The sequence below is a fragment of the Serinus canaria genome, chromosome 25 (genome assembly GCF_022539315.1).
Source record: "Serinus canaria isolate serCan28SL12 chromosome 25, serCan2020, whole genome shotgun sequence".
Lineage (NCBI taxonomy): Eukaryota > Metazoa > Chordata > Aves > Passeriformes > Fringillidae > Serinus > Serinus canaria.
Window position 1 is genome coordinate 13,631,044 of NC_066338.1, and position 26,210 is coordinate 13,657,253.

The 26,210-nt window shown below is 64.6% G+C and overlaps 3 protein-coding genes across 3 annotated transcripts; 2 read left to right on the top strand and 1 right to left on the bottom strand.

Annotated features, from left to right (window-relative positions):
- Positions 1-43: 43 nt before the first annotated feature.
- Positions 44-9,505, top strand: TUT1 (terminal uridylyl transferase 1, U6 snRNA-specific). Its single transcript, XM_050984837.1, has 10 exons — positions 44-380; positions 1,358-1,548; positions 2,152-2,352; positions 3,152-3,266; positions 4,029-4,393; positions 4,851-5,050; positions 5,862-5,971; positions 7,270-7,392; positions 7,476-7,568; positions 8,250-9,505. Exons 1-10 carry the CDS (start codon positions 164-166, stop codon positions 9,503-9,505), a joined length of 2,871 nt encoding a protein of 956 aa, XP_050840794.1. The 5' UTR covers positions 44-163.
- Positions 9,506-9,571: 66 nt separating this feature from the next.
- Positions 9,572-19,097, bottom strand: TAF6L (TATA-box binding protein associated factor 6 like). Its single transcript, XM_050984429.1, has 10 exons — positions 18,838-19,097; positions 18,408-18,494; positions 17,300-17,450; positions 16,424-16,474; positions 15,552-15,646; positions 15,399-15,473; positions 13,811-14,031; positions 12,230-12,362; positions 11,388-11,516; positions 9,572-11,285 (listed from the first exon to the last, which is right to left on the bottom strand). The coding sequence occupies exons 1-10, from the start codon at positions 18,982-18,984 to the stop codon at positions 10,572-10,574; spliced, it is 1,803 nt and encodes a 600-aa protein (XP_050840386.1). The 5' UTR covers positions 18,985-19,097; the 3' UTR covers positions 9,572-10,571.
- Positions 19,098-19,131: 34 nt separating this feature from the next.
- Positions 19,132-26,191, top strand: WDR74 (WD repeat domain 74). The gene is made up of 9 exons (XM_050984631.1): positions 19,132-19,193; positions 19,784-19,905; positions 20,669-20,732; positions 21,276-21,425; positions 22,218-22,319; positions 24,094-24,149; positions 24,574-24,713; positions 25,799-25,855; positions 25,944-26,191. The coding sequence occupies exons 4-9, from the start codon at positions 21,315-21,317 to the stop codon at positions 26,174-26,176; spliced, it is 699 nt and encodes a 232-aa protein (XP_050840588.1). The 5' UTR covers positions 19,132-19,193; positions 19,784-19,905; positions 20,669-20,732; positions 21,276-21,314; the 3' UTR covers positions 26,177-26,191.
- The last annotated feature ends 19 nt before the right edge of the window (positions 26,192-26,210 follow it).

Below are 26,210 nucleotides of genomic sequence, written 5' to 3' on the forward strand. Positions count from 1 at the left end.
GGGTGGGAACGGGGATACCGGGGGGGCACCGGGCGGAACGGTTGTGTTGGGGCGCGTTTCGGGGGGAAAGGGTGAGGGACGGACCGCGCGTGGGGGATTGGGGAGGAACGGACCACTTCCGGCGGAAGTGGCTGAGGGACGGGCGCGGGAAGAGCGGCTCGCCATGGAACCGGAGCCGGGACCGGGCCCTGATCCCGACCCGGGCCTTGATCCCGACATGGATCCGGGCCCCGACCTTGTAGCGGGCCCCGGCCACGATCCGGGAACGGGCCCGGTGCCGGTAGCGGAGCCGGTAACGGACCCGGCAAACGATCCCGACGTGGAGCCGCTGCACCGGGGCGGCTTCCGCTGCCGCCTGTGCCAGATCACCACGGCCAACCGTGAGTGATCCCGGGGGCTGAGGGGGCGGTGGTTACCGGCACCGGGGAGGGCTCTACGGTCCCGGTTAACGGGGTTGGGGGCTCCGGGACCCCGTGACCCTCCTGTGACTCCCCGGTTCCCGTGTCCGGGGGGGGGCTCCGGGATCCCGTTAACCAGAACAGAGAGGGCTTCCAAACTCCGTTTTAACGGGGATCGGGGAGTCTCTATTGCCTCAATTCCCGGTCCCGTGCCCCCCGTTCCCGTGGGTGCTTCCCAGTCCCGGTGACTCCGTTCCCGGTACCCCCAGTTCCCGTTGGTCCCGCTGTTCCCGTTATCCCCGTTCTCCGCACAGTCCCCAATTCCCTTTAATCCCCGTTAAACCCCGTTGTTCTCCACGTTATCCCCGTTATCTTTTATCCCCGTTATCCCAGTTGATCCCCGTTAATCCCCGTTATTCTCCCCGTTATTCTCCCCGTTAATCCCCGTTGTTCTCCCCGCTGTCCCCGTTAATCCCCGTTTTTATTCCCGTTAACCCCGTTATTCTCCCCGTGATCCCAGTTAATCCCCGCTCCTCCGGTTAATCCCCGTTACTACCGTTAATCTCCCTGTTATTCTCCCCGTTAATCCCCGTTATTCTCCCCGTTAATCTCCCCGTTATTCTCCCCGTTAATCTCCCCGTTATTCTCCCCGTTATTCTCCCCGTTAATCTCCCCGTTGTTCTCCCCGTTAATTCCCGTTGTTCTCCCCGTTATTCTCTCCCCGTTATTCTCCCCGTTATTCCCCGTTATTCCCCGTTATTCTCCCCGTTGTTCTCCCCGTTGTCCCCGTTAATCCCCGTTTTTATTCCCGTTAATCCCCGTTGTCCCCGTGATCCCAGTTAATCCCCGTTCCTCCGGTTAATCCCCGTTATTCTCCCCGTTGTTCTCCCCGTTGTCCCCGTTAATCCCCGTTTTTATCCCGTTAATCCCCGTTATTCTCCCCGTTATTCCCCCCGCAGTTCCCAGCCTGCTCTCGCACCTCTCCGGGAAGCGCCACCGGCGGCTCCGGTGTCTCCGGGCCGAGCGCCGCGCGCAGGCGCAGCGGAGCCTCTTCGTCAGCGGCTTCGCCCGGGGCACCGCGCCCGAGCGCCTGCGCCGCCACTTCCGCGCCTTCGGGCCTGTCGCGACAGTCGTGATGGACAAGGAGAAGGTGCGGCGGGAGGGGACACCGGCACCCCGCCACTGTCGCGATAGTCGGGGAGGAACGGGCGGGAGGGGACACCGGCACCCCGCCACTGTCGCGATAGTCGGGGAGGAAGCACTGGGAGGGGACACCGGCACCCCGCCACTGTCGCGATAGTCGGGGAGGAACGGGCGGGAGGGGACACCAGCACCCCGCCACTGTCGCGATAGTTAAAGAGGAACGGGCGGGAGGGGACACCAGCACCCCCGGCACTGTCGCGATAGTTAAAGAGGAACGGGCGGGAGGGGACACCGGCACCCCGCCACTGTCGCGATAGTTGGGGAGGAAGCACTGGGAGGGGACACCGGCACCCCGCCACTGTCGCGATAGTTAAGGAGGAAGCACTGGGAGGGTTGAGAACACGCGGTTCCTCCCCCCCAGGACCTCGGAGGGACTCTCGGGAATGTCGCGATTGTCGCGATAGTGATGGACAAAGTGGGGGAGGGATGTCCTGAGTGCCCTCCGGGGGGGTTTGGTGGCCTTGGGAGGGTCTCGTGTCCCCTCCCCGCGGTGAGGCGATATCGCGCCTATCGCGATAGCCCCTCCCTCTCCCCCTCCCCCCCCCCCCAGGGCGCGTTCGCCATCGTGGAGCTGCGGGACCCCGCGGGGCGGCAGCGGGCGCTGGAGGAGCCCCGGCACCTCCTGGGGGGGCGGCGGCTGCGGGTGCGGCCCCGGGAGCACCGGGACTGGCCCCGGGACCCCCCCCGGGACCCCCCCGGGACCCCCCCGGCACCCCCGGGGCTGCTGCAGGCGCTGGGCCGGGCCCAGGACGTGAGTGGGGGGCTCGGCCGGGGGGATCGGGGGGGTCCCAAAGCTCTCCCGGGGGGGATTGGGGGGCTCGAGGGGTTTTTGGGGGGCTTTAGGGGGTCCCAAAGCTCTCCTGGGGGGGCCTTGGGGGGCTCTTAGGGGGGGTTTAGGGGGGTCCCAAAGCTCTCCCGGGGGGATTGGGGGGCTCGAGGGGTTTTTGGGGGGGTTTAGGGGGGTCCCAAAGCTCTCCTGGGGGGGCCTTGGGGGGCTCTTATGGGGGGTTTAGGGTGGTCCCGAGGTTTGCCTGGGGGTTTGGGTGGGGGTCCCAAAGCTCTCCTGGGGCATTGAGGGGGTTCCCAGTGCTCCCAGTTTGCCCGCTATGGCCAGGGGGGACTCCCAGTTTGCCCAGCAGGGCTGCGGGTTGCTGCTCCCAGTTTGCCTAGTAAGGGGGAAGTGGTACTCCCAGTTTGCCCAGTTTGTCCCTCCCAGTTTGCCCAGTTTGGCCCTCTCAGTTTGCCCAGTTTGGCCCTCCCAGTTTGGCCCTCCCAGTTTGCCCAGTTTGGCCCTCTCAGTTTGCCCAGTTTGGCCCTCCCAGTTTGCCCAGTTTGGCCTTCCCAGTTTAGCCCTCTCAGTTTGCCCAGTTTGGCCCTCCCAGTTTGCCCAGTTTGGCTGGGGTTGGCACTCCCAGTTTGCCCCTCCCAGTTTGCCCAGTTTGCCCCTCCCATTTAGCCCAGTTTGCCCTTCCCAGTTAGCCCAGTTTGCCCCTCCCAGTTAGCCCAGTTTGCCCCTCCCAGTTTGCCCAGTTTGCCCAGTTTGCCCGCAGGTGGCGGCGCAGCTGCAGCTGCTGGTGGCGGCGCTGGAGCTGAGCGCGGCCGAGCGGCGCCTGCGGGAGCTGCTGGTGAGCCTGGTCCGGGAGGTGTTCACAGAGTTCTTCCCAGGTGAGCACACCTGGACACACCTGGGCACACACCTGGCACACCTGGGCACACCTGGCACACCTGGGCACGCCCCACACACCTGGGCACACACCTGGGCACCTGGGACACCTGAGCACACCTGGGCACACCTGGCACACCTGGGCACGCCCCACACACCTGGCACACCTGGGCACACCTGGGCACACACCTGGCACACCTGAGCACACCTGGGACACCTGGGCACACACCTGGGCACACCTGGGCACACACCTGAGACACACCTGGGCACACACCTGGCACACCTGGGCACGCCTGGGACACCTGAGCACACCTGAGCACACCTGGGCACACCTGGGACACCTGGGCACACCTGGGCGCACACCTGGGCACACCTGGCACACCTGAGCACGCCTGGGCACACCTGGCACACCTGGGCACACCTGGGCACACCTGGCACACCTGGGCACACCTGGCATAGGGGTGGGACAGGGCTGTGGTGTGCCCCAGGTATGCCCCAGGTGTCTGACATGCCCCAGGAGTGTCCCACACTTGTCCCCACACCTGTCTCACATGTTCTGCACCTGTCCCACCCTTGTGCCCTTACCTGTCCCCACCTGTCTCACCTGTCCCACACGTGTCCACAACTGTGCCCTCACCTGTCACACCTGTCCCCACCTGTGCCACACCTGTCTCACCTGTCACACCTGTCCACAACTGTGCCCTCACCTGTCCCCAGCTGTCCCCACACCTGTGCCACACCTGTCCCCACCTGTGTCCCCCCAGGCTGCTCCGTTGTCCCCTACGGCTCCTCTGTCAACGGCTTCGACGTCCACGGCTGCGACCTGGACCTGCACCTGGAGCTGGGGGACCCCCAGGGCCAGGAGACCCCAAACGGGGACCCCCAAATCCCAGAGACCCCAAACGGGGACCCCCAAATCCCAACGACCCGAAATGAGGACCCCCAGAGTCTGAGAACCCCAAACGGGGACCCCCAAATCCCAGAGACCCCAAATGAGGACCCCCAAATCCCAGAGACCCCAAATGGGGACCCCCAGATCCCAGCGACCCCAAACGGGGACCCCCAAATCCCAGAGACCCCAAATGAGGACCCCCAAATCCAGAGACCCCAAACGGGGACCCCCAGAGTCTGAGAACCCCAAACGGGGACCCCCAGATCCCAGAGACCCCAAACAGGGACCCCCAAATCCCAGCGACCCCAAATGGGGACCCCCAAATCCTAGAGACCCCAAACAGGGACCCCCAGATCCCAGAGACCCCAAATGGGGACCCCCAGAGTCTGGGGGCACTGCTGGGGGATGGGGACGCCCCTCCCCAAGGGTCCCCTTTGGGGGACAGAGGGGACCCCCCTTCCAGGGGGTCCCTTTTGGGGTCCCTTTCAGGTGACCAAGACCCCTCCCTCGAAGGGTCCCTTGTGGGGTCCGAGGGGTCCCTTTTGGGGTGCGGAGGGTCCCTTTTGGGGTCTCCTCTGGGTACCCCAGACCCCCTTTGTGGTTCCGAGCCCGCCTCTCCCGCGGGGTCCTCGTGTGGCTCTGAGGGGGGGTCCCTGTCGGGGGATGAGTCCCAGGGGTCCCTTTGGGGTCCGAGGGGTCCCTTTTGGGGGGCGGGGGGTCCCTTTTGGGGCGGGGGGCTCCCCCGGAGCAGGTGCTGGCTCTGGTGGGCGCGGTGCTGCGGCGCTGCGTGCCGGGGGTCCGGCGGGTCCGGGCCGTGCCCGGGGCTCGGCGCCCCGTGGTCAAATTCAGCCACAAACAGTCGGGGCTGGCCGGGGACGTGTGCCTGGACAACCGGTACGGACTGGGAGGGACTGGGAGGGACTGGGGGGGGGATGGGGGGACTGGGAGGGACTGGGATGGACTGGGAGGGGATTGGGAGGGGACTGGGAGGGGACTGGGAGGGACTGGGGGGGGGATGGGAGTGACTGGGGGGGGGACTGGGAGGGACTGGGGGGGGGATGGGAGTGACTGGGAGGGACTGGGAGGGACTGGGGAGGGGGGTTGGGAGGGACTTGGGAGGGGACTGGGAGCGACTGGGGAGGAATTGGGGGGGACTGGGGGGGGATTGGGAGTGACTGGGGGGGACTGGGAGGGGATTGGGAGGGGACTGGGAGGGATGGGAGGTGACTGGGGGGGATGGGGGCACTGGGAGGGACTGGGGAGGGAATTGGGGGGGACTGGGAGAGACTGGGAGGGGGGACTGGGAGGGACTGGGAGGAATGGGGGGGACTGGGGGGAATGGGAGCACTGGGTGGGGCTAGGAGGGACTGGGAGGGGACTGGGATGGATTGGGAGAGGAGTGGGAGGAACTGGGGGTGGGACTGGGGAGGGAATTGGGAGAGACTGGGAGGGAATGAGGGGCACTGGGGGTAACTGGGAGGGCACTGGGGGTAACTGGGAGGGCACTGGGGGTAACTGGGAGGGCACTGGGAGTGACTGGGAGGGCACTGGGGGCACCTTCTCATTTCCCTTCTCCATTCTCTTTCTCCCCCTTTCCCTCCTCCATTTTCCCCCTATTTTCCCCCATTTCCCTGCCCGTTTCCCCCCCTTTTCCCTGCCCGTTTTTTGCCCGTTTTTGCCGGTTTTGGCCCCAAACCCGCCCCAGCCTGGCCCTGTTCAACACGCGCTTCCTGCGCCTCTGCGCCGATGCCGACCCGCGGGTGCGGCCCCTGGGCTACGCCCTGCGCCTCTGGGCGGGGCGGCAGCGGCTGGCAGGTGAGGAGGGGGCCGGGACCCCTCCCCAAAATGGGATGGGACCCCCCAAAAGGGGCTGGGACCCCCAAAAATGGGCTGGGACCTCCCAAAAATGGGATGGGACCTCCCGAAAATGGGATGGGACCCCCCCCATAACAGCCCATTCTTCTCTTCTGTGGCTCTGGGGGAGGGGGCAGCACCTGGCAGGTGAGGGTGGGGCCGGGACCCCTCCCCAAAATGGGCTGGGACCCCCAAAAATGGGCTGGGACCCCCCAAAATGGGCTGGGACCCCCTTAAAATGGGATGGGACCCCTCAAAATGGGATGGGAGCCCCCTAAAAGGGGCTGGGACCTCCCAAAAATGGGATGGGACTCCCCTAAAATGGGATGGGACACCCTAAAATGGGATGGGACATCCCAAAAATGGGATGGGACCCCCCCCATAACAGCCCATTCTTCTCTTCTGTGGCTCTGGGGGAGGGGGCAGCACCTGGCAGGTGAGGGGGAGGCCGGGACCACTCCCCAAAATGGGATGGGACCCCCAAAAATGGGCTGGGACCCCCAAAATGGGCTGGGACCCCCAAAATGGGCTGGGACCTCCCAAAAATGGGCTGGGACCCCCTAAAAGGGGATGGGAGCCCCCTAAAAGGGGCTGGGACCTCCCAAAAATGGGATGGGACCCCTCAAAATGGGATGGGACACCCTAAAAGGGGCTGGGACCCCCCTAAAATGGGATGGGACCCCTCAAAATGGGCTGGGACCCCCCCCATAACAGCCCGTTCTGCTCCTCTGTGGCTCTGGGGGGAGGGGGCAGCACCTGGCAGGTGAGGGGGAGGCTGGGACCACTCCCCAAAATGGGATGGGACCTCCAGAAAGGGACTGAGACCCCCAAAAATGGGCTTAGACCCCCAAAAGGGACTGAAACCCCCAAAAAGGGGCTGGGACCCCCCCAAAAAAGGGTTGAGACCCCTCCCAGGACAGCCCCCACCCCATTATTCCCACCGGGAATTTTCTCCACACAGGTGAGGGGGATTGGGGACAGGCAGGGGGGGGAAAGAGACCTGACCCCCCCCCCCAAAAGGGGCTGAGACCCTCAGAAAGGGTCTGGAGACCCCCCTAAAGAGACTGAGACCCCCAAAAGGGGCAGCCCCCCCCAAAGGGGAAAGGAACCCTAAAAATTCCCTGAGGGGGCTTCACCTCTGAGCCCCCCCCACCTCCAAACTCCTCCAGGCAGCCAAGGGGGTCATGGCCAATTGAGGGGGGGGGTCGCAGCTCCCTGAGGACCCCCGGCACGACCCCTCCCCGCCGTTATTCCCGCAGGGAACCGGGCGGGGGGCGGCCCCCTCCTCACCAACTACGCGCTGACGCTGCTGCTGGTGCTGTTCCTGCAGAGCCGCAGCCCCCCCGTGCTGCCCTCGGTGCGGCGCCTCCGCCTCCTCGCAGGTGCCCTGACCCCCCCCCCGCCCCTTTCCGAGGGACCCCCGACCCATTTCGGGGGTCTCTGACCTCCCCCCGTGTTCTTGCAGGGCCCCAGGACCGTGCCCAGGTTGGGGGGTGGGATTGCAGCTTCCCCCGGGATGTGGCGGCGCTGGAGCCCAGCGGGAACGGGCAGAGCGCCGGTGAGGGGGGGTCCTAAATGGGGAAGGGGCTCCAAACCAGGGGGGGGCGATTGGGGGGTCCAAAGGGCACCCACTGGGGGGGTCCAACTACTGGGGGGGCAGGTTTGGGGGGGTTCTAAGGGGAGGGCTCCAAACTGAGGGCAGGTTGGGGGGGTCTAAAGGGAGGGACCCCACTGGGGGGGCAGGTTTGGGGGGGCTCCAAACCTACTGGGGGGGGCAGGTTTGGGGGGGTTCTAAATGGGGAAGGGTCTCCAAACTCACTGGGTGGGCACATTTGGGGGGTCCTAAATGGGGGAGGGGGCTCCACACCCATTGGGGGGGCTCCAAACCTACTGGGGGGGGGCAGGTTTGGGGGGGTTCTAAATGGGGAGGGGGCTCCAAACCCACTGTGGGTGGTGCAGATTTGGGGGGGGGGGGTCCCTAAATCCGAGGGGCTCAAACCCCACTTGGTTTTGGGGTTGGTTTTGGGGGGTTTCTGTGTGGTTTTGGGGGTTTCTGGGTAATTTTGAGGTGGTTTTAGGGGTGATTTTGGGGTGGTTTTAGGGTTTTTTCTGGACGTTTTTAGGGCAGTTTCTGGCTGGTTTTTGAGGCTATTTTTGGGTTTATTTCTGGCTGATTTTGGGGGTCTCCTGGATATTTTCGGGGGTCTCTCTCTGACCACCCCCTCCCCTCCCATCCCAGCCTCCCTCCTGGCCGAATTCTTCTCCTATTTCGGGACCCTGGATCTGGGGGGGCTCCTCCTGTCCCCCCTGGAGGGCCGAGCTCTGCCGCGCCCCCCCCCCGAGAGCCTCGGGGGTCTCCGCCCGGGCCCCCTGACCCTGCAGGACCCCTTCGAGCTCAGCCACAACGTGGCCGCCAATGTCACGGCGCGCACGGTGTCGCGATTCGTGCGCTGCTGTCGCGACGCCGCCCGCCTCTGTCGCGGCCCCGAGTTCCTGCAGAAGTCGCGCCGGGGCCGCCCCTGGGGGGTGATGCGGCTGCTCCAGCCCGGGAATGCCGAGGGTTCCCCCGGGAAATTCCTGATCCCGGTCCCGCTGCGACCCCCGGTGGGGATCGGGGGGGTCCCGCAGCGCCAGGTGAGCGCGGCCCTGGGGTTCGTGCTCCGGGAGGTGCTGGGGTGCGGCTGCGAGCCCGAGGGGGCGGCTGGGGACACGGGGACAGCGGAGGAGCCACCCCCGGGAGCCCAGTGTCACCTGGGGAGGGGGACAGGAGGGTCTCGGGGGGAGTTTGGGGACACGGGGACAGCGGGGGGGCCACCCCCGGGAGCCCAGTGTCACCTGGGGAGGGGGACAGGAGGGTCTCGGGGGGAATTTGGGGACGCGGGGACACCGGGGCCGGGCTCGAAGCGTCGCCTCTCCGAGGGGGTCCCGGATGGGGCGGGGGTCCCGCCCGCCAAGCGGCCCCGGGGCCCCGCGAGCCCCTCCCGGTGGAGCTGCTGCGTCTGGTACCGGGTGTGGCGGGGCCGCCGCCGCCTCCGCCGCCGCCTCCGGTCCCGGGGGGGCTCCGGGGGTGCTCCGGGGACCGGAGAGAACCGGGGGGATCAAGGGCTTGAGGGTCCCGGGGGGGCTCCGGATCCCGGGGGCGCTCAGGGTCCCGGTGGTCCCGGGGGGGTTCAGGATTTCGGGGGGTCCCCCCTGGCCCTGGAACGAGCCGTGACCGAGGCCATTGTCCGAGGGGACACCGGGACCCCCCCAGGGCCCCCCCCGGAGCCGCTGCTGCGTTTCCAGCTCAGCGCCCGCCCGGGGGGGTCGCGCCGGGACCCCCAAATGTTGCTGCAGCTCCAGCCCGACCCCCCCTCGCCGCTTTTCCAGGAGTTTTTCCACTTTTTGCGGAGTTTCCTGCCCGAAATGGTGCGGCAGCGGCTGGGCTGGGGGCGGGCGGGGGGCGCGGAGCCCCCCGGGGAGGGGGAGTTTGTAAATCCTGAGGTTTTGCAGTAAAATCCGTTCTGCAGCCTGGCCGGGGGTGTCACTGGGGGGGGGGGGGGAAGGAATTGGGGGAGAAAATGGAAAAATGAGATTTTATTGAGTAGGGAGCAGCACTGAGTGACCACTGGGGCCGGGCACTGACCCAGGCCAGGCACTGACCACTCAACTGACCACTGGGGCCACACACTGACCACTCAACACTGACCACTGGATACACACACTGACCACTCAACACTGACCACTGGGGCCACACACTGACCACTGGGGCCATGGACTGACCACTCAACTGACCACTGGAGACACACACTGACCACTCAGCTGACCACTCAACACTGACCCAGGCCAGGCACTGACCACTCAACTGACCAGTGGAGCCATGCACTGACCACTCAACATTGACCCCACACCAGGCACTGACCACTCAACACTGACCACTGAAGCTATGCACTGACCACTCAACTGACCATTGGAGACACAGACTGACCACTCAACTGACCACTGGAGACACACACTGACCACTCAACTGACCACTGGAGACACACACTGACCACTCAACTGAGCACTGGAGCCATGCACTGATGCCAGTGGGCACTGACCACTCAACAGTGACCCAGGCCAGGCACTGACCACTCAATTTTGGCATGCACTGACCCACACTGGGCACTGACCACTGGAGCCACGCACTGACCCCAGACCGGACACTGACCACTCAACACTGACCCAGGCTGGGCACTGACCACTGGAGCCACACACTGACCACTCAACTGACCACTCAACAATGACCCAGACCAAGCACTGACCACTGGAGCCACACACTGACCACTCAACTGACCACTCAACAATGACCCAACCAAGCACTGACCACTCAACTGACCACTGGAGCCATGCACTGACCTACACTGGGCACTGACCACTCACCACTGACCCCACACCAAGCACTGACCACCAAACCCTCTCTACTGGACACCCTTTAATGACCACACCCCTTTTAATGACCATCCCATGCCACTCACTGACCCCTCCCCTCCCCTCGCTGACCATTTCACACGCCCCCCGCCCCTGTCGCAGCCCCTCGGGCTCAGAGCAGCAGCAGCAGCGAGTACTCGGCCCGGGGCCAGCGCCGCGGGGCCCGCGCGGTTCTCCCGATCATCGGCAGCCGCTGCGCGTACCGGGAACCGAGCGCGGCCCCGGGCGGCTGCGGGAAGCTCGTCTGGAACCTTCTACCGGGGCAGCGCCGCCCGGTCTGCCGGCCCGCGATCACGAAGCTGAATCGGGGAGGTCCCCGAGGGGCGAAGCGACATTTCTGGAAGACGTCCCGAGCGCCGGGCCGGTGGGTGGAGGGGGTGCGGGGGGTCCCGCGGGGCCGGGGCGGGGGTCCCGGGGCTCGGTGCAGCGGGGGCCGTGCCGGGGGCGGCTCCTCGTCCCTCGGGCTCACCGTGGCGTTGGTCAGCTGCGGCATCTTACGGGCGGCTCCTTCGGCCGGGGGCTCTTTGCGGGCACCCTCGGCCGCTCCCGGAGGGCTCGGGGGGTCGGTGGGGGCGCCGGTACCGAAACGGGCGGCGAGGCTGTCGCCGAAGAAGTCGTAGAGCTCGCGGTACATGTCCCGCAGCGACGGCGGCGAGGAGGAGGAGGAGGAGGAAGAGGCGGTGCCGGCCCCCGGTAACACCGGGCGGCCCAAGCCCAGCTCGGGGGAGGGGTCCTGGCTGGGGGGGCTGTGCCGGGGGGACCCCTCGGGACCCCCAAATCCCGGAGCTTGCTGAGCCTTGGCCTTCAGCAGCCGCTCCACGGCGACCTGGGGGACACGGGGGGTGCGGTGGGGGGGGGGTCAGAGGGAGTTAAGGGGGGATTAAGGGGTGCGGGACCCCCTCCCCAAAACGCCCCCCCCGACCCTCACCAGGATGGCACCGTAGACTTTGTGACCGTCAGCCTTGACCTGGGCGTTGGACACGGAGTAATCGTCCAGCACGGCCTGGAGGTTGGGCCAGTAGGTGGGGAGGTGGGGGTACAGCACCCGCTCCACTGCCTGGGGGACACGGGGGGGCACGGGCTGAGACCCCCCCCTGAACCCCCAAACCCCCCCTGAACCCCCAAACCCCGCCATGGACCCCCAGACCTGCCCAGGACCCCCTGAACCCCCCCATGGCACCCCCAGACCAGTACCTGGGGAGGTGGGGGTACAGCACCCACTCCACTGCCTGGGGGACGTGGGGGGGCACACGGGCTGAGACCCCCCCCGAACCCCCAGACCTGCCCAAGACCCCCAGACCTGCCCAGGAGCCCCCAAACCCCCTCGAGATGCCCCCAAATCCCCTCAAAGCTCCCCAAAACCCCCTTGTAGCTCCCTCAAACCCCCTTAGAACCCTCCCCCAAATCCCCTCATGACCCCCCCAAACCCTCTTGAGATCCCCCCAAGCCCTCTTAGGACCCTCCCAAACCCCCTCAGGACCTCCCAAATCCCCTCAGCATCCCCACAAACCCCCTGGGAACCCTCCCAAACCCCCTCAGGGACCCCCCAAACGCCCTCAGGACCCCCCTAAACCCCCTGTAGCCCATCCAAACCTTCTCTCAGCCCCCCCCAAACCCCCTCATGACCCTCCCCCAAATCCCCTCAGGACCTCCCAAACCCCCTTAGGACTCCCCAGACCCCCCGGGGACCCCCCAAACCCTCTTGAGACCCCCCCCAAATCCCCTCAGGACACCCCAAACCCCCTCAGGACCCCCCGGGGACCCCCAGACCTTCCAGCCCAGCGCGTGCAGCCCCACCACGGCCCCGTAGTGGGAGCAGAGCGGCCTCACGGGATCGGCCAGAACCTTCTGGAGCGAGAGCAGGATCTGCTGGTAGAGGCCCCTGACCAGCTCCCCGTGGCTCCTGCGGGCACAGCGGGCATGGACTGAGCTGGCACCGAGGGGTTCCAGGAACAATCCTTGGGCTGGGATTTGTTTTCTCCCGAGGAGCCTCAGAGGGAAAGGGAACCCAGGGATTCTCTGCTGCTGGGGAGCGCAGTGGGGGCAGATTGGATTTTATAATTCATGGGCAGCCACAGGAGCAGCTGTGCTGGGGCTCGGCTCAGTCACGAAATCTCCTCCCTTTTTCCTTCTCCTTCTCCTTCCTTCCCCTTTCCCTTTTTCCTTCTCTTTTCCTGTCGTGTTTTTCTTCCCTTCCCTTTTCGTTTTCCTTCCACTTTCTTTTGGTTTTTACCTTTTCTTTTTCCTTGCTTCCTTCTCCTTCATCTTCCCCTTCTGCCTTCCTTTCCGTTTCCTCTTTCTTCCTTCCCGTCCCGTTCCTTCCCTGCCCGTGCCCTTTCTTTTCCTTCCCTTCCCTTCCCTTTCCCTTTCTTTTTTCCTTCCCTTCCCTTTCCTTTTTCTCTTCCCTTCCATTTCCCTTTTTTCCTTCTCCTTTTCCTTTTTCCTTTCCTTTCTTCTTTTCCTTCCCTTCCTTCTTTTTCCTTTCCCCTTTCCCTTTCATTTCCCTTTTACCTTTTTTTTCCCTTCCCTTTCCCTTTTTTCCTTTCCCTTTTTTCCTTTCCCCCTTTTCTTCCCTTCTCTTTTTCCCTTTCCTTTTTCCCTTTTTCCCTCCCTTCCTTCCTCTTCCCTTCCCTTCCCCCTTTTTCCTTTCCGCTTCCCTTCCCTCCTTTCCTGACAAAACCCTTTTTCCTCTCTTTTTACCCCAATTCTAACACATCGCTTCCTTTCAAAACACCACAAACCACCAAACCCCCTCCTAACCCACACACCCAACACCCCCCTCGCCCCTCCCCTCCCCCCGGGACCCCCCAGGAGCCCCCTGGGACCCCCCAGGAGCCCTCCAGACCCCCCCAGGACCCCCCCAGGAACCCCCCCAGGACCCCCTAGACCCCTCCAGACCCCCCAGGATCCCCCCAGGAGCCCCTGGGACTCCCCCAGGCCCCCCCCAGAACCCCCCTGGGGACCCCCCAGGACCCCCCAGAACCCCCCAGTAACCCCTCCAGGACCCCCCAGACCCCCCCCAGGAGCCCCCCGAACCCCTAGTACCCCCCCCCAGGAGCCCCCTAGGATCCCCCAGACCCCCACCGGAGCCCCAGACCCCCCCCAGTACCCCCACAGGATCCCCAGGAGCCCCCTGGGACCCCCGACCCCCCCAGAGCCCTGGACCCCCAGACCCCCCCAGGAGCCCCCTGGGCCCCCCAGGACTCCCCCCAGGCCCCCCCCAGGACCCCCCAGGAGCCCCCCCAGGTCCCTCAGAACCCCCCAGACCACCCCAGGACCCCCCGGGAACCGCTGGACCCCTCCAGGACCCCCTAGACCCCCCCAGACCCCCCCCAGGAGCCCCCCACCCACCAGAAGATGCGGCCCAGCAGCATGGCCGCGTAGTCCCGCAGGGTCCAGTGGTCGTTCAGGGGGTTGATGGAGGCTGCCAGGGGCTCCAGCACGCAGTAGAGCACCGAGCCCATCAGGCTGCCCACGTAGGAGCCCAGGCACAGGAAGGGGTTCTGCAGCAGGCTCCGGGCCAGGTGCAGCAGCCGGCTCAGCTGCTCCAGGTCGTGGCTGACGGATTTCACCTGGCACCAGGTGAGGGGGAACGTTTGGGGGGGCTCCAGGGACAATTTGGGACAGCCCAGCCCTGCCCAGCCCAGCTCGGCCCAATCCAGCTCAGCCCAATCCAGCTTGGCCCAGTCTGGCCCAGCTCAGCTGCTCCAGGTTGTGGCTGACGGATTTCAGCTGCACCAGGTGGGAGAGACGGTTTGGGGGGGCTCCTGGGACAGCCCAGCCCAGCCCAGCTCAGCCCAGCCCAGCCCTGCCCAGCCTGGCCCAGCCCTGCCCAGCTCAGCTCAGCCTGGCCCAGCCCAGCCCAGCTCAGCCCAGCTCAGCCCTGCCCAGTCTGGCCCAGCTCAGCTGCTCCAGGTCGTGGCTGATGGATTTCAGCTGCACCAGGTGGGAGAGAGGGTTTGGGGGGGCTCCTGGCCCAGCCCAGCCCAGCCCAGCCCAGCTCAGCCCGGCCCAGTCCTGCCCAGCCTGGCCCAGCCCAGCCCTGCCCAGCTCAGCCTGGCCCAGCCCAGCCTGGCTCAGCTCAGCTGCTCCAGGTCGTGGCTGACGGATTTCACCTGCACCAGGTGGGAGAAAGGGTTTGGGGGGGCTCCAGGGACAATTTGGGACAGCCCAGCTTGGCCCAGCCCAGCTTGGCTCAGCTCAGCTCAGCCCATCTCAGCTGCTCCAGGTTGTGGCTGACGGATTTCACCTGGCCCAGGTGAGGGGGACGGTTTGGGGGGGCTCCAGGGACAATTTGGGACAGCCCAGCCCAGCCCTGCCCAACCCGGCTCAGCTCAGTCCAGCTTGGCCCAACCCAAAGACCCCCAAACTCACCCTAGAACCCCCCCAGGACCCCCAAACTCATCCCAAACCCCCCCAGGACCCTCCAAACCCCCCCAAACTCACATCAAAAGCCCCCAGGACCCCCCAGAACCTCCCAAACCCCCACAAACTCACCCCAAACCCTCTCCAGGAAGCCCAGAACCCCCCAGGACCCCCCAAACTCACCCCAAACCCCCCCAGGACCCCCCAAACCCCCACAAACTCACCCCAACACCCCCTCCAGGATGCCCAGACCCCCCAGGACCCCCAAAACTCATCCCAAACCTCCCCAGGACCCCCCCAAGACCCCCCAAACTCACCCCAAACCCCCCAAATTCCCCCCCAAAGACCCCCAAACTCACCCTAGAACCCCCCCAGGACCCCCAAACTCATCCCAAACCCCCTCAGGACCCTCCAAACCCCCCCTAAACTCACATCAAAACCCCCCAGGACCCCCCAGACTCCCCCCAGGACCTCCAAACCCCCACAAACTCACCCCAAACCCCTCCAGGATGCCCAGAACCCCCTCCCATGACCCCCCAAACTCACCCCAAACCCCCCCAGGACCCCCACTCACCCCGCTGACCACGTAGACGAAGTAGGGCAGCAGCGCCGCGATCTTGGGGTTGCTCTGGAGATCCTGCAGAGCCACCTGGGGAGGGGAGGGGGCTCAGGGGGGGTCAGCCCAGCTCGGGGAGACCCCCCAGAGGGTCCCCAGCCCCCCACCCACCTTCATCAGCTGGGGGTCGTCGCCCAGCACGGCGCGGGTGACGTGTTGGTAGTACTTGAGGAGGTCATCGCTGAGCGAGGAGACGGCGCTGGGCACTGCCAGGGGGCACCCCCAAAGTGAGAGACCCCCTCTGGGGGGGGTATGGGGGTCTGGGGAGGGGTTTGGGGAGGGGTTTGGGGGGTCCTGAGGGGATCTGGGGGGTTAGGAGGAGGAGGATCCTTGAGGAGGTCATCGCTGAGCGAGGAGACGGCGCTGGGCACTGCCAGGGGGCACCCCCAAAATGAGAGAGACCCCCATTGGGGGGGCTTGGGGAGGGGTCTGGGGGATTTTGGGGGATTTCAGGGGGTCCTGAGGGGGTCTGGGGGCTTAGGAGGAGGAGGAGTCCTTGAGGAGGTCATCGCTGAGCGAGGAGACAGCGCTGGGCACTGCCAGGGGGCACCCCCAAAATGAGACCCCCATTGGGGGAGGTCTGGGGGGGCTTGGGGAGGGGTCTGGGAATGAGTTTGGGGGATTTCAGGGGGTCCTGAGGGGGTCTGGGGGGCTTGAGAGGGCTTGGGAAGAGGAGAAAAGGGGTCCCTGAGAGGGGCTGGGGAGGGGTCTGGGGGATTTTGGGGGGTCCTAGGGAGGTTTGGGGGTCTTGGGGGGCATCTGGGGGGGTTTGGGAGGAGGAGAAAAGGGGTCTGGGGAGGGGTCTGGGGGATTTGGGGGGTCCTGGAGGTCTAGGAGGGGTCTGGGGGGTCTTGGTGGGGGGGGGGGTCTGGGAGATTTCAAGGGGTCTTAGGGTCTGAGGGGGGGGGGGGTCCCAGGGAGGTCCTGAAGGTTTTGGGGGTCTTTGGGGGGTCCCGGGGGTCTCTGGGGGGGTCGTTCCTCACCTGCTCCCTGCGGCTCCAGGTTCCCTTTGCCATCCAGGTAGGACACGTGCACTGCAGGAGAGGGGGGGGGGGTGAGACCAGAGACCCCCGCCCACCTGGGAGGGCTGGGGAGGGGTCCCAGGGTAATTTTGGGTTCCCTGAGGACATTTTGGGGTTCCCATGGTGATTTTGGGGGGGGGGGGGGGTCCCAGGAGGTTTTTGGGTGCCGGGGACATTCTGGGGGGTCCCAGGGATGTTCTGGGGGGGTCCCAGGGGACATTTTGGGGTCCCAGGGGGTTCTGGGGGTTCCCATGGTGATTTTGGGGGGTCCCTGGGGGTTTTGGGGTGCCACCTCTGATGGCAGTGTCAGCGCAGCCCTTGGGGGTTCCCAGGTGTGATTTTGGGGTTCCCAGGGGACATTTCAGGGTTCCCATGGTGATTTTGGGGTCCCAGCGGGTTTTGGGGGCTCCCAGAGGACATTTTGGGGTACCAGGAGGTTTTGGGGGATCCCAGGGATATTTTTGGGGTTCCCAGGAGGTTTTGGGGGGGGTCCCAGGGGGTTTTGGGGTGCCAGCTCTGATGGCAGTGTCAGCGCAGCCCTTGAGGGTTCCCAGGTGTGGTTTTGGGGTTCTCAGGGACATTTTGGGGTTCCCAGGGGACATTTTGGGGTCCCAGGGGACATTTTGGGGTGTCCCAGGGGGTTTTGGGGTGCCACCTCTGATGGCAGTGTCAGCGCAGCCCTTGGGGGTTCCCTGGTGTGATTTTGGGGTTCTCAGGGGACATTTTGGGGTCCCAGGGGACATTTCAGGGTTCCCATGGTGATTTTGGGGTTCCCAGGGGACATTTTGGGGTGTCCCAGGGGGTTTTGGGGTGTCCCAGGGGGTTTTGGGGTGCCACCTCTGACGGTGGTCTCAGCGCAGCCCTTGGGGATGTTGGTGGCCAGCGCCAGCTCCAGCAGATTGACCTCGCGATCCTCGGGGAAAAACAGATCCGAGTCCCGGAGGGGCCGGAACGGGAGCGAGTCCTGGGAGCCACAGCCACACACGGCCTGGGGACAGTGGGGACATCACTGGGGACACATTGGGGACATTGGGGACAGCCCTGAACTGTCCTCTGGAATGGGAGCGAGTCCTGGGAGCCACAGCCACACACGGCCTGGGGACAGTGGGGACACATTGGGGACACATTGGGGACAGCCAGGGACAGCACTGGGGACAGAGTCCCGGGAGCCACAGCCACACACGGCCTGGGGACACATTGGGGACATCACTGGGGACAGCCAGGGGACAGCATGGGGACATTGGGGACAGCCCTGAACTGTCCTCTGGAATGGGAGCGAGTCCTGGGAGCCACAGCCACACACGGCCTGGGGGGACAGTGGGGACACATTGGGGACACATGGGGACATTGGGGACAGCCCTGAACTGCCTCTGGAACGGGACTGAGTCCTGGGAGCCGCAGCCACACACGGCCTGGGGACACATTGGGGACATTGGGGACAGCTAGGGGACAGCCAGGGACAGCAATGGGGACATTGGGGACAGCATTGGGGACATTGGGGAAGAGTTCTGAGAGCCACAGCCACACACGGCCTGGGGGGACAGTAGGGACACATTGGGGACATTGGGGACAGCCCTGAACTGCGCTATGGAACGGGAGCGAGTCCTGGGAGCCGCAGCCACACACGGCCTGGGGACACATTGGGGACATTGGGGACAGCACTGGGGACACCTCGGGGGATTTGGGGACCCTGCAGGGATTGGGCACAGCTCCGGTGCCACCAGTGTCCCCAACTCAGCCCTGCCTGTGTCCCCAGTGTCCCCCCTGTCCCCTCTGTCCGTCTATCCCTCTGTCCCCACAGTGTCCCCTCTGTCCCCTCTGTCCCCTCTGTCCGTCTGTCCCTCTGTCCCCACAGTGTCCCCTCTGTCCCCCCTGTCCCCTCTGTCCGTCTGTCCCTCTGTCCCCACAGTGTCCCCTCTGTCCCCTCTGTCCCCTCTGTCCCCACCTCGACGTTGCTCCAGCGCAGGGCTCGGTTGAAATCCTCCACGGTGAGGCGGCGCCGCCGGGTGTGCTTGAGGAACTGGGAGCTGTTCTGGGAAAAACCGGGAAAAAACCGGGAAAAACCGGGAATGGAACGGGAAAAACCGGGAAAAACGGGGAGTGAGGAACGGGGAACGGGAACAACGGGAATGGGGAAACGGGACCGGGAACGGGATCGTCGCCAAGAGCGACACCGGGATCGGTGCTGGCTTCAGCACCGGGGAAGCGCTCCCGGGACGGCACCGGAACCGCTGGGCAGGAGCGGGGCCGGGACTGCCCGAGAGTCTCCCCGGTATCCCCGGTACCTGCGTGGCCTCCCGCAGCCGGTAACCCCGGTAACCCCCGGTATCCCCGGTAACCCCGGTAACCCCCGGTATCCCCGGTCCCCCCGGTACCTGCGTGGCCTCCCGCAGCCGGTAGCACACGTCCTCGGCCAGCAGCGCCGCCACCTCGTCGCTGAGCTCGACACCGGCGCTCTCGGCCATGAGCCGCACCGAGTCCCGGGGCAGCTCCACGAACCGGCGCTCCTCCCGCTCCGCCATGGCGGGACCGGTCACGCCCACGAGGGGCGGGGTTATGCAAATGAGAGCGGCGCGGGGGATGCCGGGAGCTCCCCGGAACTATTCTGCCCGGAACGTTCCGGCCGCGCTCGCGGTTCTCACGCCGGAAGGGTCGGGAGGGGCTCCCAAGATGGCGGCGCCCACGCGGTTGTGTCACGTTTGGGTGGGGGCCGAGACCGGAGCTCTTAAAGGTGGGGAGGGGTCGTGAGGGCCCTGAGGGGGTCCTGGGAGGGTTGGGGGGGCCCTCGGGGGGGGATCTGGGGGCGTTCCGAGGCAGTTCTGGGGGTCGGGACGGGCCTTTGGGGGCTCCTGGAAAGGCCCCGGGGGTTTGGGGGGACTTTGGGGGTCGCGGGGGGGTTCCCGGGGGGGTCTTGGAACGCTCGGGGTGGTCTTGAGGGGGTCCCGAGGCGACCCTGAAGTCTCTGGGGGGGTGCTGGTGGTTTTGGGTGGTCCTGAGGTCCCGGGGGGGGGGGTGTTGGGGGGGGGGTCGCAGGAGGGCTCTGGGCATTTTTGGGGGGTCCCGGGGGGGGTTTGGGGGTCCTGTGGGTTTTGGGGGGGGGGGTCCCGGGGGGGGTTCCTGACTCTCCCCTCCCCCCCAGGGGTGAACCTGCAGCGCCGAGAGGCCTCGAACCACGCGGGGGGGGAGGGGCTGAGCCGGGCCCGGGGGGTCTCGGCGCTCACCTGGGCGGACCCCGCCCAGAGCCAGGTGAGTCGGGGGTCCCTGAGGGGGGGTCTGGGGGTATCCTGACCCCTTCCCTCACCTCGTTTTCCCTCTCCCCAGGTGCTCGTGGCCTCCCTGGATCGATCCGTGAGCGTTTTCAGCACCGAGAAGGGAAAATTCACCGGGGGGCGGCGCTGCCCGGGGGGGGGCGGGGCCTTCTGCGGGCTGGGGGTGCTCAGCAGGTAAAGGGGGGGGGGGTCCTGGGATGGGTCTGGGGGCATCTCAGGGGGTCCTGGAGGGGTTGGGGGGGTTCTGAGGGGTTTGGGGGGGGGTTCTCAGGGGGTCCTGAGGGGTCTGGGGTGGTTTCAGGGGTATCTGTGGGGGTCTCGGGGGGTCCTAGTGTGGTCTGTGGGGGTCTGGGGGCATCTCAGGGGGTTCCTGAGGGGTCGGGGGGGGTCTCAAGGGGTTCTGAGGGTCTGGGGGGTCTCAGAGGGTCCTGGGGGAGTCTCAGAGGGTCCTACAGGGTTCTGGGGGGGTCTGGGGGCATCTCAGGGGGTCCTGAGGGGTCTGGGGGAGGGTCTCAGGGGGATCTCTGGGGTCTTAGGGGGTTTCTAGGGGGTCTGGGGGGGTTTTCAGGGGGTCCTGGGGAGTCTCAAGGGGTCCTAGGGTGGTCTGGGGGCATCTCAGGGGGTTCTGAGGGGTTGGGGGGGGGGTCCCAGGGGGTCCTGGGGGGGGGTCTCAGGGGTTCTGAGGGGTCTCGGGGGGTCCTAGGAGGTCCTGGGGGGTCTGGGGGTGCTCAACAGGTAAAGGTGGGAGGTCCTGGGGGGGGTCCTGGCTGATCCAGGTGGAGTTTTGGGGGGGGTCCCAAAGGGTCTGGGGGGGTGCTGCCATTCCTTGAAGGGTTTTTTTTGGGGGGGAGGGGTCTTGAGGGGTGGGGGATGGGTCAGAGCAGCTGAGGGGGGGTCCCCAAACCCCCCCTGACCCCCCCCTGCCCCCCCCCCCCAGCTCGGTGGTCACCGCGGTGGAGTCGGGGCTGGTTCGGGTCTGGGGGGAGCAGGAGGCTGAGGAGGTGAGTGGGGGGCTCGGGGGGGCTCGGGGGGGGGGGCTGGGGGGGTTTTGGGGTCACCCCCAGACCCCTCCCCAATCCCAGCCCCTTCTGGGGTCTCTGGGTGGGGTTGGATGGGCCAGAATTGGGGATTTTGGGGGGTTTTGGGGTGGTTTTAGGAGGATTTGGGGTGAATTTGTGGTTTGGGTTTTTTTTAGGGGTTTTTGGGGTGACCCCTCCCCAATTCCTGCAGGAGCTGCAGGTGGGGCTGGGCCTGTGCCAGAATTGGGAATTTTTGGGTTTTTTTGGGGGGAATTTTTGGGTTTTTTTAATGGGGGTTTTGAGCAGGGTTTGGGGTGGTTTTGGGGGGGTTCTTTAAGGGATTTTGGGGTGACCCCTTCCCAATTCCAGCCCCTTCAGGAGCCGGGGCTGTGCCAGAATTGGGGATTTTTGGGGTTTTTTTTTGAGGAATTTTGGGGTTTTTTTAATGGGGGTTTTGAGCAGGGTTTGGGGTGGTTTTGGGGGGGTTCTTTAAGGGATTTTGGGGTGACCCCCGTGCCCCCCCAGCCCCTGCAGGAGCTGCAGGCGGGGCCGGGGCTGTGCCGGATGCGCCAGGACCCCTCCAGGCCTCACCTGGTGGGGACGGGGGGGAAGGAGAACGGCCTCAAGGTGTGGGACCTGCAGCGCCCCCAGGAGCCCCTGTTCCGGGCCAAGAACGTGAGTGAGCACCCCAAAAACACCCCCAAAAACACCTCGGAACAACCTCAAAAATATCCCAGAAATGCCCCCAAAATAACCCCAAAAATATCCTACAAATACCTAAAAAAATACCCTAAAACAGCCTCAAAAAAACCCCAAAATCGTCTCAGAACAACCCCAAAAAATCCCAGAACCAAAGCCAGAAACGCCCCAAAAACGTCTCAAAAAGACCCAAAAACTATCCTGGAAATACCCCAAAACCAACCCCTAAAATACCCCCAAAACAACCCCAAAAACGTCCTAAAAGTACCCTAAAAGTACCCTAAAACAGCCCCAAAACAAGTCCCAAAAACATCCCAAAAATACCCAAAAGTTGTCCTGGAAATACCCTGAAATCAATCCCCAAAACACCCCAGAAATACCCCCAAAACCAGCCCCAAAAATATCCCAAAAAATACCCCAAAACAACCTAAAATCAGCACAAAAAATATCCCAAAAATGCCCTAAAACAACCCCAAAACTAGCCCCAAAAATATCCCAAAAAATACCCCAAAACAATCCCAAAACCAGCCCCAAAAATATCCCAAAAAATACCCCAAAACAATCCCAAAACCAGCCCAAAAATATCCCAAAAAATGCCCCAAAACAACCCCAAAACCAGCCCCAAAAATATCCCAAAAAATGCCCCAAAACAACCCCAAAAATAGCTTAAAACAAGCCCAAAACTACCTCAAAACAACCCCAAAAACCGTCCCCAAACTGTCCCCAAACTGTCCCTAAATTGTCCCCACCTGTGCCCACCTGTCCCAGGTGAGGAACGATTGGCTGGATCTGCGCGTGCCCGTCTGGGAGCGGGACCTGCAGTTCCTGCCGGGGTCACAGCGCGTGGTCACCTGCACGGGGCATGGCCAGGTGAGGGCACATCTGGGGTCACCTGGGGTCACTTGGGGTCATTTAGGGTCACCTGCACAGGGCACGGGAATGTGAGGGCACCTGGGCACACTTGGGGGCACCTGGGCACACCTGGGGTCATTTGGGGTCATTTGGGGTCACCTGCACGGGGCACGGCCAGGTGAGAGCACCTGGGCACACCTGGGGTCACCTGGGGTCAGTTGGGGTCACCTGCACGGGGCATGGACAGGTGAGGGCACCTGGGCACACCTGGGGGCACCTGGGGTCACCTGGGGTCATTTGGGGTCACCTGCACGGGGCACGGCCAGGTGAGGGCACCTGGGGTCGTTTGGGGTCACCTGGGGTCATTTGGGGTCACCTGCACGGGGCACGGCCAGGTGAGGGCACCTGGGCACACCTGGGGTCACTTGGGGTCATTTGGGGTCACCTGCACGGGGCATGGACAGGTGAGGTCACTTGGGGTCATTTAGGGTCACCTGCACAGGGCACGGGAATGTGAGGGCACCTGGGCACACCTGGGGGCACCTGGGGTCATTTAGGGTCACCTGCACGGGGCACGTCCAGGTGAGGGCACCTGGGCACACCTGGGGTCATTTGGGGTCACCTGGGGTCATTTGGGGTCACTTGGGGTCACCTGGGGTCATTTGGGGTCACCTGCACAGGGCACGGCCAGGTGAGGCCACCTGGGCACACCTGGGGTCACTTGGGGTCATTTGGGGTCACCTGCGGTCACCTGCATGGAGCATGGCCAGGTGAGGGCACCTGGGCACACCTGAGGTCATTTGGGGTCATTTAGGGTCACCTGCATGGAGCATGGACAGGTGAGGGCATAGGGGGCACCTGAGGTCACCTTGTGGGGACACCTGAGCACACCTGGGGGTCACCGGGGCACACCTGAGGTCATTTAGGGTCACCTGCACAGGTCATAGACAGGTGAGAGCACCTGGACACACCTTGGGGGGGGCACCTGGGGGTACCTGCATGAGGCACAACCAGGTGAAGGCACCTGAGGTCACCTGCTGTGCCCCCCCCCTTGTCCCCTGTCCCTCACCTGTGCCCTCACCTGTGCCAGGTGCGTGTCTACGACCCCTCCTCGCCCCAGCGCCGCCCGGTGCTCGATGCCACCTTCGGGGAGGCGCCGCTGACGGCGCTGGCACTGCCCGCGGGGGACACGTCAGTGCTGGGGGGTTCCTGGGGGGGTTTGGGGGGGTCTTGGAGGATTTGGGGGGTCTAGGGGGGTTTTGGGGGGATTTTAGGGGGTGCTTAGGGGATTTGGGGGTCCTGGGGGATTTGGACGGCCCTGAGGGATTTGGTGGAGGATTTGGGGGGTCCTAAATGAGTTGGGGGGGGGTCCTGGAGGGTTTGGGGGGGATTTTTGGGGGTCCTAAATGGGTTTGGGGAGGTCCTGAGGGATTTGAGGGGATTTTTTGGGGGTCCTGAGGAGGATTCTAGGGGGGTCCTAGGGGGGTTTCAGGGGGATTTTAAGGGGGGCTAAGGGGGTCCTGGGGAGGTTTTAGGGGGTCCTTGGGGGGATCTTGGGGGGTCCTGGGGGGATTTGGGGTATTTGGGGGGGGGGGATTTTGGGGGGGTCTTGGGAGGGTTTGAGGGGTCCTGGGGTGCCTGGGAGGGTTTTGGGGAGGAATTTGGGGGTCCCAGAGGGCTCTGAGAAGCCTCCAAGTGACCCTGGGAGGGTTTTGGGGTACCCGGGGTGAATTTGGGGTGCCCTGGGGAGGGGTCCCACTGCCACCCCCAGCCCCATTTCCCCCCTCCCCAGCTCGGTGGTCGTGGGCAGCGCCCGGGGGGACGTGGCCGTGATCGACCTGCGCAAAGGTGAGGGGGGGTCCCGGGGGGTGGTGGGGGGATTTTGGGGTCCTGGGGGGATTTTGGGTGGTCCCAGAGGGATTTCGGGGGATCCTGGGGGATCTTGGGGGTCTGGGGGGAATTTTTAGGGGGTCCCGGGGTTGGGGGGGGTCTGGGGTCTGTCCCTCTGCCCCCCGGCCCCCAGGGGAGTGTGGGCACTGAAGGGTTGCAGTGGATTTGGGGGGTCCGGGGGTTTTTTGGGGTCAGTGGATTTTGGGGTCTCGGGGTTTGTGCCCCTCTGACCCCCCCCGTGCCCCCCAGGGCGAGTGCTGTGGGCACTGAAGGGTTGGCAGGGGGGATTTTGGGGGGGTCCTGGGGGGTTTTTAGGGGGTCCCAGGTGGATTTTGGGGGGGTCTCGGGGGTCTGTGCCCCCTGACCCCCCCGTGCCCCCCAGGGCGGGTGCTGCGGGCACTGAAGGGGTTGGCAGGGGGGGTCCGGGGGCTGCAGTGCCACCCCCACCTGCCCCTGGTGGCCTCCGTGGGCCTCGATCGCTTCCTGCGCCTGCACCGGCTGGACGGGCACCTGTGCCACAAGGTGGGCACCCCAAAACACCTGGGGACACCCCAAAAATACCCCAAAAACACCTGGGACACCCCAAAAACCCCCCAAAATACCCCAGAAACACCTGGGACAACCCTGGGACACCCCAAAAACACCTGGGACACCTCAAAAACACCTGGGGAGACCCCAAAACCACCCCGACACACCTGGAACACCCCAAAACAACCCCAAAACACCTGGGGACACCCCAAAATCATCCCAAAATCATCCCAAAACACCTGGGAACACCCCAAAACCACCTGGGGACACCCCTGGGACACCCCAAAACACCCTGGGACACCCCTGGGACCCTTCAAAACCACCCCAAAAACTCCTGGGATACCCCAAAGCCATCCCTAAAACACCTGGGGACACCCCAAAATCATCCCAAAATAATCCCTAAAACATCTGGGGACACCCCTGGGACACCCCAAAAACACCTCGGAAACCCCTGAGACACCCCAAAATCACTCCAAAAACACCTGGGGACACCCCAAGATCATCCCAAAACCCTGGGATACCCCAAAATGATCCCAAAACCACCTGGGACACCCCAAAGCCCCCCAAAATCATCCCAAACCACCCCAAGAACACCTGGGGACACCCCAAAATCACCCCAAAAACACCTGGGACACCCCAAAACCACCCCAGAACCTCTGGGACCCCCTAAAACCATCCCCAAATTCCTGGGTTCCCCCAAAACCAACCCAGTCCTCCTGGGAACTCTGGGACCCCCCCCCCAAAATCATCCAGAGCTCCCCCTTAGAACACCCCAAAACCCTGAGACCCCCCCGAGGACCTCCCCAAATTCCTGGATTGACCCAAAATCCCCCCAGGACCTCCCCAAATTCCTGGAATTGACCCAAAATCCCCCCAGGAGCTCCCCAAATTCCTGGAATTGACCCAAAATCCCCCCAGGACCTCCCCAAATTTCCTGGAATTGACCCAAAACGCCCCCAGGAGGACAGGGAGGTCCCCAAATTCCTGGAATTGACCCAAAAGCCCCCAGGAGCTCCCCAAATTCCTGGAATTGACCCAAAATCCCCCCAGGACCCCCCAAACCTCCCCTCTCCCCCCAGGTGTACCTGAAGTCGCGCCTCACCTGCCTCCTGCTGAACACACACCTGGACTGGGAGGTGAGACCCCCCACCCCAAATGGATTTTGGGGGGTCTGGGGGTGCCCCCCACCCCTGTGACCCCCCCCCCCATTTCCCCCTCCCCCAGGCCCAGGAGGAGCCCCCTCCCCAAAAAGGGGTGAAGGACGAGGAGGGGGACGAGCTGTGGGACGCCCTGGAGTCCATCCCCACCCCCAAAAAAGGCAAAAAAAGGAAAATTTCGGAGCTTTGAGGGGTCCCAGGACCCCCCAGGACCCCCCCCCCGCTGTACAGAACGTCCAAAATGAGGGAAATAAACGGAATTTTGGGGTTTTTGGAGAAAAATTTGGGAATTTTGTGTGAAATTTGGGGCTGGGGTGGGCTGGGAGAGCACAAA

What these genes read in the sequence shown, in the direction of transcription:
- TAF6L (XM_050984429.1), bottom strand. Translation starts at nt 18,984, where the DNA reads ATGGCGGAGCGGGAGGAGCGCCGGTTCGTGGAGCTGCCCCGGGACTCG. An exon ending in ACGACCCCCAGCTGATGAAG is followed by an intron (nt 15,474 to 15,551) that starts GTGGGTGGGGGG and finishes TCCCCTCCCCAG; the next exon opens with GTGGCTCTGCAGGATCTCCA. An exon ending in AAGTCTACGGTGCCATCCTG is followed by an intron (nt 11,286 to 11,387) that starts GTGAGGGTCGGG and finishes CGTGTCCCCCAG; the next exon opens with GTCGCCGTGGAGCGGCTGCT.
- WDR74 (XM_050984631.1), top strand. Translation starts at nt 21,315, where the DNA reads ATGCGCCAGGACCCCTCCAGGCCTCACCTGGTGGGGACGGGGGGGAAG. An exon ending in CCCTGTTCCGGGCCAAGAAC is followed by an intron (nt 21,426 to 22,217) that starts GTGAGTGAGCAC and finishes CACCTGTCCCAG; the next exon opens with GTGAGGAACGATTGGCTGGA. An exon ending in ACACACACCTGGACTGGGAG is followed by an intron (nt 25,856 to 25,943) that starts GTGAGACCCCCC and finishes CCCCTCCCCCAG; the next exon opens with GCCCAGGAGGAGCCCCCTCC.
- TUT1 (XM_050984837.1), top strand. Translation starts at nt 164, where the DNA reads ATGGAACCGGAGCCGGGACCGGGCCCTGATCCCGACCCGGGCCTTGAT. An exon ending in CGCTGGGCCGGGCCCAGGAC is followed by an intron (nt 2,353 to 3,151) that starts GTGAGTGGGGGG and finishes GTTTGCCCGCAG; the next exon opens with GTGGCGGCGCAGCTGCAGCT. An exon ending in GCGCCTCCGCCTCCTCGCAG is followed by an intron (nt 7,393 to 7,475) that starts GTGCCCTGACCC and finishes GTGTTCTTGCAG; the next exon opens with GGCCCCAGGACCGTGCCCAG.